At 37.7% G+C, this 12,828-nt stretch overlaps 1 protein-coding gene and 1 non-coding gene across 8 annotated transcripts in view; one reads left to right on the top strand and one right to left on the bottom strand.

Moving 5' to 3' along the window:
• Positions 1–508: 508 nt before the first annotated feature.
• The window catches only part of NUP153 (nucleoporin 153), a 76,661-nt gene continuing 64,341 nt past the window's right edge, over positions 509–12,828 (bottom strand). For 4 of the 7 annotated variants that reach the window (XM_002746195.5, XM_035294821.3, XM_008993920.5 and 1 more), the window contains 4 exons: positions 10,561–10,917; positions 9,623–9,895; positions 1,953–2,118; positions 509–1,646 (listed from right to left, as the gene is read on the bottom strand). In XM_002746195.5, coding sequence (XP_002746241.1) covers positions 1,562–1,646; positions 1,953–2,118; positions 9,623–9,895; positions 10,561–10,917 — 881 coding nt within the window. In that variant the 3' untranslated portion in view covers positions 509–1,561. The remainder of the gene's footprint in view (positions 1,647–1,952; positions 2,119–9,622; positions 9,896–10,560; positions 10,918–12,828) is intronic. The other 3 variants (XM_008993919.5, XM_078368281.1, XM_078368282.1) reach the window with 1 other exon arrangement.
• On the top strand, positions 4,599–4,700 carry LOC118153318 (U6 spliceosomal RNA). The gene has a single exon (XR_004742567.2). It is a non-coding gene; the product is annotated as a U6 spliceosomal RNA (small nuclear RNA).

Genomic DNA, 12,828 nt, shown 5'->3' with positions numbered 1-12,828 from the left:
ACAGGAGAATTGCTTGAACCCGGGAGGCGGAGGTTGCAGTGAACTAAGATCACACCACTGCACCACAGCCTGGGCTATAGGGAGAGACTCCATCTTGGAAAAGAAAGAAACTTCAACCAACCAGAAGTTCAGCAAATTAAAACTGAGCACAAAATAACTACATTCAAACTGAAAAATAAAATTACCAAATACTGTTCCAAGAATTCTTTTGTGAACCACAGGAAAACAATCCAGTTAAAAAAAACAATAAAATAATACTTACACTATCCAGTAACTTACCAAGGAAGATACAAGCACAAAGTGAAATGGATGTGTGTTTACTTTCAACTGTTTTTTAAAGGTATGTAAATTGATGTGCAAATTACTTTCCCCTTCTCTTAGGAGTTTTCTGAATCATGTCAATGTACTTTTTGGCATTTATCTTCTAATGAGCCACTGTTAACCTTTTAATAGTCCTGTCCCAATAAGACTGTGTACCTTCATTATGAGGTAATACTAGAACAAAAAGTATGTCATAATTTTTTATTGATGGCATTTATCCCATGGTTTAACATGTTAATTATACTGTAATAAACATGGCTTTAATATTAAACTTTTCCTTATTATCCAAAGTCACCACAGTCCATTTTAGTAAATATAAAAATATATGCTTAATACTTTGTACAATACTGGTTTTTGGTCCAAACAAAACTGGATCAGAAAAGCCAATAAATTCAACTTTAAGAATCTCCAATTTTTTTTAAAGATTTCCAAATGGATTTAGGCAACTTTGAATAATGGGACTTATATAATAAAATCTGAGACAAGACTAAACAAACAACAAAAAAATCTCTAACACAAAATTCAAATTTCAAGTTCACAGATTTATGTTATGCCAAAAAAGTACAGAAACAAAATTGTATTTACACAAGTTTCATAATAAAATAATGAAAAAGGCAAGACAGGTGATAGAAGAATGAAAATATAGAAATAGCATGTAATTATTAAATGGAGAATGAACTAGATCTAACAAGTCCTTAGCACGGACCATTCTTTAATCAGGCTTCCTCTATCAGAAAAGTTTAGTGCACAATACACCCAACTCACTCACTTCACACATACACCAGCACAAACTCAGCATAGAAATCATCCATTTCAACATTCTCTAATCTATACAGAATTCTAATCTATACAGAATTCCTCAGATATAATTACAATTTCAACGCGTTCCGTAAACGCTTATCAGCGCACATAATGGTGTAGACAAAGAGGTTCTATACAAAGCCATTTGCCGTGCAGGCTCCATTCCTGGGAACAGCCAGACTATGTCAAATCAGTGAATAATCTGCTGGATCATAAAATATTTTTGCTGCAGAATCAGTCACCAGTCTAGCTATTATTTTTAAAAAGAGGGTAGATGAAGCAGGGTGGGGCTTCTGTAAAGAAAGGGAAAGGAGGAAAAATCCAAAATTAAAGAAGTCCTTAGGCAGATCTGACTTCAGATAACCCTAGCGCAAAGTCCAACTCAGTATCTGAAAGCAGGCACGAGCTGTTAAAATTGCGTATAACACCAATGTGACCTTTATTTTCTGCGTCTAACAGCAGTCTTTATCTTGCGGCCAGGGACTGCAGTTCCAGAAGATGAGAACACATTTTTCCCATTTGACCTGTAAAAAATAAAAGCTTCATAATGTGGTATGATGCTCGGAGCAAAATTTCCGAATCCTAACATTTACCATGAGCAGCAGCAACTGTTATATACATTTTCTGCTATACCTAACACACGCATTACTGTTTCTTTTCTCAAACTATAATATAATCCTCCAGAATTGCAGTATGGTCAATTTATGTTGGAGAACATATTTAATTTTACCCAAACCATACTGGATCTTGGTAACTTTTGAAAACAAAATATATACATGTACATACCCTAACCAATGTAAATTCTCCATTTCAATAAAAAATTCTCTTACCCCACTGTAAATGCTGGAGACGGGTTAAACGGAAAGCCCCCCGAGCCTGAAGGCTGGGCTGAGGCTGCAGGTGTGCTAGAATTTGCACCAAATGTGAACACTCCTGATGGATTGTTGTTTGTGAAGTTGAAATTTGTAGTGCTGCTGCCGAACTGGAAAACCGAACCTATAAGAATTGAAGCAGAAATACTTCACTAGGGCAAAATGATACGTTTTGAAATTAATGACTCTGACCTCTACATATAAACACATGCAGACAATTAAGATATTTTGGTCTCTTAATCCAAAGAAAACTAAAATATTTTCTCCACTAACACACAGTACATACTTGACACCTCCAACAAATCACACAACTTACCTATGACCAAGGGGAAAAGGGCAGCCTGGACTTCTGGTTAAAGATAGTGAAATCAATAAAGACATTTAGCTCTATCTTCTTTGAACAGTGCATTAAAACAACAAGGGATTTTTACAAAGATAGAGAGAGAGGTGACCACAGCAACAAAGGTTTAGAAGCTGGAAGGCTGATAGAGTTGATACGGAACTAGCAGCAGGTAAAGAACAGAAGCAATTGCATTTATACCAAACATACCCAAAACGTTTAGGTTCCAAATACCTCTGGAAGTGAGAATTAAGGCAGGAATTAAAAAAGAGAGAGAGGGGCCGGGCGCGGTGGCTCAAGCCTGTAATCCCAGCACTTTGGGAGGCCGAGGCGGGTGGATCACGAGGTCAACAGATCGAGACCATCCTGGTCAACATGGTGAAACCCCGTCTCTACTAAAAAAATTACAAAAAATTAGCCGGGCACGGTGGTGCGTGCCTGTAATCCCAGCTACTCAGGAGGCTGAGGCAGGAGAATTGCCTGAACCCAGGAGGCGGAGGTTGCGGTGAGCCGAGATTGCGCCATTGCACTCCAGCCTGGGTAACAAGAGCGAAACTCCGTCTCAAAAAAAAAAAGAGAGAGAGAGACAGAGAAAGGAAGGATAGCAGATATCCAGGACCAATCCCTCCCCTCCCAACACCAAGATAGTAATTCTCAGTGGGGTGCAGTGGTTCATGCCTGTAATAGCACTTTGGGAGACCAAGGCAGGTGAACTGTTTGAGCCCAGGAGTTTGAGACCAGCTTGGGCAACATGGAGAGACCTCATCTCTATAAAAAAATTATTTAAATTAGCTGGGTATAATGGTGTGCACCTGTAATCCCAGCCACTCAAGAGGCTGAGGTGGGAAGATCTCAAGCCCAGGGGGTCGAGAATGCAGTGAGCCCGGATTGTGCCACTGCTCTCCTGCCTGGTCAACAGAGTGAGACCCCATCTCAAAAGGAGAAAAAAAAAAGAAGACAGTAATTCTCCTCTTTCACCTCACCAGAACAGAAGTCTTTGTACAAGTGTCTGGACTGGGGAATACCACATATAGTTAACAGTAAGAATATCATTTTGAAAATGGGAATTAAGAGTAGGTTCAATATTCATTAAATACTAAGGGCTCCAGCCATCTTCCAAATCTTAACTTCCAGAACACTGGCAAATGGAAGTTCCCTGATGCCCTCCAAGCAGGAGACTGGATGCATCTTCTCTGGGGAATCTGACAGACTAAGTGGAAAGAAAGAAGGATACTAACATCCTTTCATCTAGTGAAATAGAGAAACCAGATAAATCTACAATGAAATTTGAGATCTGCAAGCCCTATCAACACAGAAAGGATTTAAGTGGTATTTAAGTGTCCTACACTCATAAAAACGTTAACTAGGTAGCCAAGGAGTACCAGACATTTGAGGACAGTATTTAATAAGAAACACTGAGACAAAAATAATAAAAGTAATTTTAGGAAAACTGACTCAGCAAGGAAACAAAACATCAAGGAAAAAAATCCAAACTCGGTGTCTTTAATGAATACTTCATCCACTGGGGGACTGGGTGGGGGAACACAGAGCATAAAAAAGAAACATCCAGAAAATAAAAAAGAGTACTTGGAAATTAAAGTCACAATAGTGGAAGTTAAAATCTCAACAGAACAGGTAATGAAAGATAAATCTCAGAAAGTACAACAAAAAGATAAAAGGTGAGAAAGAAAGGAATGATAAAGGGCAAAATCTTCAATAAATAATGCTGGAAAATTCCCCAAAATGTTCACAAAAGAGCATGCTGCACTCCTTACACGAAGGATAAAAATGGATACACATCAAGACGTCCTGATGTAACAGAACACTGGAGGCAAAAGAGAAGAGTCTAACGATTCCAGAAAGAAGAAACAGGCCAAAGAGCAAAGACCAAGACTTCATGCAACTCTGGAAGCCAGAAAGTCTACAAGAGAGAATGCCTTCAAAATTATGAAAATGATTTCCAATCTACATCTATATTCAATCAAAATCTTACCAAATGTGGAGAGATATGGATCCTTGCAGACATGTATGGCCTCAAAATTTTCATCCCTGAACCCTCAAGAATCACTGAAAGATGTGCTGTATCAGAAAAGTGAGTAACAGAAAAGACATGACACCCGGGAAACAGGGGTTCCTATAAGAAGCTAAAAGGAATCTTCAGAAGAGTGGTAAAAAGAGGTTTCCCAAGAGCAGAGTTAAACCGCAAGCCTAGAAAGCCTGGTAGGAGGAACAGGTTAAAAGACCCTGTGAAAAAAGTTCTTTCGGTGCTTGCTTCAGAAGCACATACCCAAAACTTGAACAAAGAAGATTAGGATGGTCCCCTCCACAAGGATGACACCCAAATACGTGAAGTGTTCTGTATTTTAAAACTAGAAAATTCTGATCAAAGAAATTAAAGAGAACACAAACAAATATAAAGACATCCCATATTCATGGATCAGAGGAACTATTATTGTTAAAATGGCCATACTACTTAAAGCAATCTATGAATTCAATGCAATCCCTAACAAAAATACCAATGACATTCTTCATAGATATAGAAACAAATCCTAAAATTCATATGGAACCACAAGAGTCCAAATAGCCAAAGCAATCCTGAGCAAAAAGAAGAAAGCTGGAAGCATCATATTATCTGCCTTCAAAATATACTACGCAAAGCTACAGTGACCCTATATAGCTATATGGGACTGGTATAAAAACATAGATCGATGGAGCAGAATAGAGAACTCAGAAACAAATCCACGTATTTATGGCCAACTGATTTTTGACAAAGAAAACAAGAACACACATTGGGAAAACGATACTCTCTTCAGCAAATGGTGCTTGTAATACTGGAGATCCATATGTAGAAGGATGAAACTAGACCCCTGCTTCTCACTCCACGCAAAAATCAACTCTAAACGGATTAGACCTAAATATAAGACACAACACTACAAAACTCCTAGAAGAAAACATAGGTAGAAATGCTCCAGGACACTGGTCTAAGCCAAGCTTGTCCAACCCAGAGACCATGTGTAGCCCAGGATGGCTTTCAACGCCACCCAACAGAAATTTAGTAACTTTCTCAAAACATTACGATTTTTTTTTTGCAATTTTCCTTTTTCGCTCCTCAGCTATTGTTAGTGTATTTCATGTGTGGCCAAAGACAATTCTTCTTCCGAAGTGGCCCATGGAAGCCAAAAGATTGGACCCCTCCCCCCGAGTCAAGACAAGAATTTTATGGCTAAGACCTCAAAAGCACAGGCAACAAAAACAAAAACAGACAAGAGGGACTACAGTAAACTGAAAAGCTTCTGCACAGCAAAAGAAGCTATCAACAGAGTGAAAAACCTGTTGACAGAGAAAAAATATTGGCTAACTATTCATCCAGCAGGGTACTAACATCCAGCATACACAAGGAGCTCAAAGAATTCAACAGCAAAACAGAAAACAAAGAACCCAAATAATCCCACTGAAAAGCAGGCATGTATGGTCTCAAAATTTTATTCTGACATTTGTTAATCTGAATACACATTTCTTAAAACACAACACATAAATGGCCAATAGACATGAAAAAATGATTAGTGAACATCACTAATCATAAGGGAAATGCAAATCAAAACCACAATGAGGTATCATTTCACCGGTTAGAATAACTATTATCAAAAAGACAAAAATTAACACATGCTGGCAAGGAAATGAAAACTCATATACTATTGGTATGAATGTAAATTAGTATAACCATTATGAAAAACAGTAAGGAAGTTTCTCAAAAATCTAAAGAGAATCACATATGATCCAGCAATCCCACTATTGGCAATTTATCCAAAAAAAAGGGAAATCAGTATATCAAAGAGATACCTGTACCTGATGTTTAAGCACTATTCACAACAGCCAAGATATGAAATCAACCTAAGTGTTCATCAACAGATGAATGCATATAGAAAATGTGGTTTAATATATAATAAAATACTATTTGGCCATTAAAAGAAATTAAAATCCCATCATTTACTACAACACGGATGGCACTGAAGGATGACATTGTGTAAGTGAAATAAGCCAGGCACAAAGACAAATATTCAATGTTCGCACTCATATATGGGAGGTAAAAAAAAGTTGATCTCATAAAGGTACAGAATAGAATGACGGTTCAGAGGCTTGGTAGGAATGGAAGGTGGTTAATACAAACATGTAACTAGATAGAAGGAATATAAATTCTAGTATTCCAGAGAACAGGAGAGTGACTACAGTTAACAATAATTTACTGTCTATTTCAAAATAGCTAGAAGATCTGAAATGTCTCCAACACAAAGAAATGATGAATGTTCAAGGTGACGGATATCCTAAATGCCCTAATTTGATTATTACACATTGTATGTATGTAACAAAATAACACCTATCAGTTTTTAAAAATGAAAAAATTTAAAACATGGTTTTCATTTTTATAAAAAATGCTTTTGGATTATTACTAAAACTGTATTTCTACGTATGACAAAATGAATGCTTTGTGTTTTCTGTGGAACTGACCTTCACTAAACTTTGTAGTATGGCCTTTTTGTTGCTGTTGACAGTTATGCTGCTACCCAGAGCCTAGAATTTTCTAACATCTTGGCTGGGCACAGTAGCTCACACCTGTAATCCTAGCACTTTAAGAGGCTAAGGTGGGTAGATTGCTTGAGCTCAGAGGTTTGAGACCAGCCTGGGTAACGTGACAAAATCCCATCTCTACAAACCAACCCCCGACCCCGCAAAAAAACAAAAAAATAAACAGATGGGCTTGGTGGTGTGTGCCTGTAGTCCCAGCTTCTTGGCAGGCTCAGGCAAGAGGATGGCTTGAGCCCAGCCGGTTGAGGCTATCGTAAGCCGAGATCACACCACTGTACTCCAGTCTGTGTGCCATGGTGAGACACCGTCTCAAAAAATTTTTTTTAAAATGATTTTATAACATCTTTACTACCCAGGTCTACCTTGTTATAGAACTGAGAAGCGGGGCTGGGTGCGGTGGCTCACGCCTATAATCCCAGCACTTTGGGAGGCCGAGGCAGGTGGATCACAAGGTCAAGAGATCGAAACCATCCTGGTCAACATGGTGAAACCCCGTCTCTACTAAAAATACAAAAATTAGCTGGGCATGGTGGTGCATGCCTGTAGTCCCAGCTACTCGGGAGGCTGAGGCAGGAGAATTGCTTAAACCCAGGAGGCGGAGGTTGCGGTGAGCTGGATTGTGCCATTGCACTCCAGTCTGGGTAACAAGAGCGAAACTCCGTCTCAAAAAAAAAAAAAAAAAAGAACTGAGAAGCTCTCAACCCTGAAATGCTATCTTTCCCCAAGTTTCAACAACAATGTGACTCTAATTTTTAGGGCCATTTTGGCCTTTTCTCAATTCTTTAACTGGAATAAAAAGATTTGCTAAAGTTGACTTTTTATATAGTTTATAAAATTGATTGCTCTTTAAATAAAAAAAAAAAAAAAAACGTTAACAAAGAGAAAAAGTTAATATCAGAGAAACAAAATTCTGTATAGGATAGAAAGTTATAGTCTGCCATATGGCTCAGCAATAACCAACATTTCCATAATCGGAATCCTGATCTAACCATACAGTGTCCCTATATTAAGAAGATAAAGGAAAGACTGGGCATAATGGCTTACACCTGTAATCCCACACTTTTGGAGGCCGAGGCGGGCGGATCATGAGGTCAGGAGATCGAGACTATCCTGGCTAACACGGTGAAACCTCGTCTCTACTAAAAATACAAAAAATTAGCTGGGCATGGTGACACGCACCTGTAGTCACAGCTATTCAGGAGGTTGAGGCAAGAGAATCGTTTGAACCAGGGAGGCGGAGACTGCAGTGAGCTGAGATCCCGCCACTGCACTCCAGCCTGAGAGACAGAGCGAGACTCCATCACAAAAAAAAAAAAATAGAGGAAAATGTTACCTGTGTGAAAGAAATATAAACTTCCCAATTTCATATTGGAGAAGAAAATCCTGACCAAAATGGTTAATACATATGAGAAAACAGGAGACATTTTGGTATGTACATTAACTGACAAAGTACCAATATCCAGAATACATAAAGAACTTTTACAAAGCCATCCACAAAAGCCAAACTGAAAAATGGCCCCCAAAAACTTTTAAAAGAATTAACACACATGAGAAATCAAATAGAATCCACATATAAAAACTCATACAATGGTGGTAGGATAGGAATTGGCACAATTCATCATGAAAAGTTTGTATTATCTTCTAGTACAAGATATACAAACTGTTAAATTCAGCAATCCCATCCCAGTGTACATACTCTAGAAAAACATGCATATGAGCACCAAGGTACATATACAAGAATGTACAGAGTAGCATTTCCTGGTAGTTACTAAACAACTGAAACATACATCAGCAGGAAATAAAATGCAGTATATTCATACAATGATCTACTCTATGGCGATGACAATAACAAACTATATGCAAAACATGGATGAACCTTACAAACCTTAGAGGAAAAGAATCAAGAATCAAAAGATTACTAACAGTAATATTCCATTTATATAAAAGTAGTTAAAACCACATTTTCTAGGGATGCATATATTAGCCAATAACTGTAGTAATAAAACCCAAAGAACAGTGATTACCATAAAAGACAAGGCAGCAGTCATCATTAGAGTGGAGAAAAAGGAGTGTTACCAAAAAGAGATACATGAAGGGCTCCCAGGGGATTGTTATACAGCATTTGCTTCAACATTACACTATTCATTTATATTTTACACTCCTTTCTACATGAAGTTATATTTCACAATTTTAAGAAAATACAGGATTATAATACAGTTTGATTAGTCATATTTAAAAAGTCAAGGGACCTGTTGTTTAAGTATGCAGGTCAAATGGAAAGGCTGGTATCAGTAAAGGGAAAGCGTCATGAGGCAACTCAGCAGGACTGCCCCAGGAGAGGGTACTAGACCTGGGGGTAACTTCCTGCAGCAAATCCAATCGTGAAGAGGATCAGAAAATGTACTTCAAATCTAGCCTTGGGAGCCCCAAAATTCAGAGTTGAGAAAAAATGAGACTGAATGAAACCCATACCTAAGTCAGAGTAAAAAATAACACTTTAAAATACACTACTACCTTTAAAAAGTTCCAATTCTGTGAAATCTGAGAAATGTTATTTATATATAAATCCAACCATATTACCTCTCTATTTTGCCAAGTGAGATAATTTAAAACTCAGACATATGAATGGTTTCCAAGTTTAAAGGAAAATACTTTAAGACACACAAAGCCCATATAGATACTAACAGCACCACTGCACACTTACTGGAATTAGCAGTTGTTCCAGAGCCAAATGCAGACTGACTAGGTTGCTGTCCAAACACAGGAGGCTGGCTACTGCTTGACACTGTCCCAAAAGTAGGCGGTGCAGGCTGAGAACCAGTGGAAAATAATGCTGTGGAAGATGATATAGATCCAAAGCCTGGAGGATTAGGCTGGCTGGCACCTTGACTTTGTCCAAATGTTGGGGTCGGGTTAGCACCAAATGCTGGACTGGCAGAAGGTACTGAGGGTCCAGTTCCAAATACAAAGGAGGATCCTAGAGGCCCAAAGAAACACTAAGTCACCATGGTGACTAATGTCAGTCCTCAAGAAATTTCTGTAAATCCACAAGCAAATGTGAAATTTCTTTTTAGCAGACTCTTACCTTGCTAACCAAATTCCATCAAGACAAGTTTTTAAATCATAAGAATACAACTCTCTCTACCATTATTTCGTGAAACAATTGAATTCATATAAACAAAAACTGCAATTAACAACTACTCCACATCTTCACAGCCAATAGTTTTTGGTAAAGAAACATATCTCAGAATAATCTCCCACCAGAAATTTAATGTGCACAGAAATTCGTGTGTGTGTGTGTGTGTGTCTGCACTGCATAATAAAGACTGATGTTTAATAAAACAAATTCTACTTTCTGGTTACTGACAACCTAACATTTTAAAGACAAAGTTTAGAAAAATTAAGTATTACACTCTTACCACAATTAGAAAAATTGCTCCGAAGAGGTAAATATGTTAAAGTTGAACAGAGTGTACATTATTCCACATAGTGAATAATTACAACAACCCTGGTATAGGTGGTGACCAAAACGCATTCACACTATTTTGCGATAACCTGCTATATGTTATTTGCTAAGAACTGAAACGCTAATAAATAAAGCCCATCCAATTACAATGCATTTTTTTTCTTTTGTAAATGTACCTGCAGAGCTAGATGTGGTTGTGGCTCCAAAGCTGAAACCAGAGGTGGCAGTACTATTACTGCTGGCTCCTGGACCAAAGACAAAGGGGGTGACAGCTGTACCTGTGCTGGATGTGGTTGCTAGTTTGCTATCTTGAGAAAATAGCAGCGACTGAGAGGTGCTGGATTCAGCAGAGTTACCAAAGGCAGAGCTGCTCACAGGATTGCTGGACTGTCCAAATACAAAGGTAGCTACAGGCGGATTGGAGGAAGAGGTGGAACTACCAAATATGCCACCACCAGCAGAAGTGGCTGGTGTACTTGAATTAGAGGAACTGTTGTTCAAGAAATTAAAAACTGGCTTTGATGCACCTTGATCTGTAAGACAGAAATTAAGAAACAAAAATCCTTAATAGTCTCAGAAAGTACTTTCTCCTACTCTATAATCACTAGAATTTTCCAACCCTAGAATTTTCTAGAAAATAGATCGTTTTTCATATAGATGAATTCATCAAATAGACATCTGTTTATGTTAGATTCTGACAAAGTCATATATTCATCTTCTGTTATAGCTTACATATGTCTTTCACAAGGCCTTTGGCATTCAGATTAATAAAAATACCCCTCAAATCCAAATCTAACTGGATACTCTATTTGAATAGCAAGTTTAGCTAGTGGCAGACAGCTGTACTTTTACATATTTTATTTTGCAATTTATGTTACCATATGTGGCAAATTCACAACTTCAATTTATCTAAATGGATAGCCAAATTTCTCCACAGCATCTACTAGTACAGCCTTTGTGTACTAATTTGCAGTCTGCCTTTATGACACAATAAATTTTCTAAAATGCATATACTTGTTTCCTCTACCGTTATCACTAGACTGTTTTAATTATTATAAATTTATACCATGAACTGATATTAGCAGGACAAAGCTGCCTGTATGCCTGCCCTTCTTCCCCAAATTTCTTGTATAATTTCCTTTCCATGTGAATGTTAGAATAAGCTTAGCTTGTCTACCTCTAAAAAATCCCCCTAAGAACTAAAATTATGCAAGGAGAAAGGGAGTATCTTCACCCAGCAAACAAGTATGCCTTTTGTGTTCTTTTAGTTATTTAGTATGTTACAAGTTCTGCTGCTGTTATAAAATACAAATTAGAAATGTTAGAAAAAAATGAGATATGCTGATTTGAAGAAAACTTTTGATTTTTATATGGTGATTCTGAAACCAGCCACCTTATTGAACCCTTTTTTCTAAACTATTCCAGTAATCTCAGTTCCAATACTGCACAGTAGCCAGGGCTGGTCACAGTATGATATGGGCATTTAGTGTAACTTACAGAAAATGGTACATGTTGGCTGACTTTCAAGCTGGCTAGTGGAAGAATGGTTTAAGAGTATCTACCACAGCCTGGTGTTCTCATCATCAAATCTGATTAGACTCTATCATGTTTTTGTTGCTTTCCAAATAATAATTTTAGCTTGGATTTTGTCTTTATATTTCTAAGTAAATATATGACAGAAAAAAAGTTGCTCACAGCTATTTGCTGAATTCCATACTTTTTAAAGGTTAATTTTGAATGTTTCCAATTTGTTATTCAAAGGTGTTCATGGATAGTCAACTTTTGCATGTCTAAAAACACCTCTAAATTTTGCCTTTATGCCTGTGTTTTCTGTTGTTATTGTTGTTGGGTTTGTTGCTGGGTTTTTTTGAGACAGAGTCTCGTTCTGTTGCCCAAGCTGGAGTGCAGTGGCCAATCTGAGCTCACGGCAACCTCTGCCTCCCAGGTTCAAGAGACTCTGCTTCAGCCTCCAGAACAGTTGAGATTACAGGGGTGAGCTGCTGCACCTGGACTGCCTTTATGTTTAAACAAGTTTGGCTAGAAACAGAATTCTAGGTTCAAGACAATTTTCACTTTGACTGTGCTGTTTTTAGCATGTGATGTTGCAAATCAGATGATCCTAATCTGATACCTGTTTGTTTGTGGAAAATAGCTTTTCTCTCTGAAAGCATTCAGGGTTTTAGCTTTGGTGTCCTAAAATTTCAGTGATATTTGCCAATGAATAGGTAATTTCCATTTTTAAGACCAATGTCTTTCTTTAGATCTAGAAAATTTCCTTCTGTCACTTCTTCGATATTCCCCCAAAACTGTTCTTATCTTCTAGGCCACTTCTATTCCAAAGGAACTTGTGGATCTAACTTGGATCACTCTTTGTACTTGTGTACTAAGTTTAGGGAAATCCTAGTTCACTAATCTGATTATCAGCTATGTTCTTCCTGCTATTC

Source organism: Callithrix jacchus, chromosome 4 (genome assembly GCF_049354715.1).
Source record: "Callithrix jacchus isolate 240 chromosome 4, calJac240_pri, whole genome shotgun sequence".
Lineage (NCBI taxonomy): Eukaryota > Metazoa > Chordata > Mammalia > Primates > Cebidae > Callithrix > Callithrix jacchus.
Note: the sequence above shows the minus strand (reverse complement) of the source record. Positions and strands in the feature narration are given on the sequence as shown.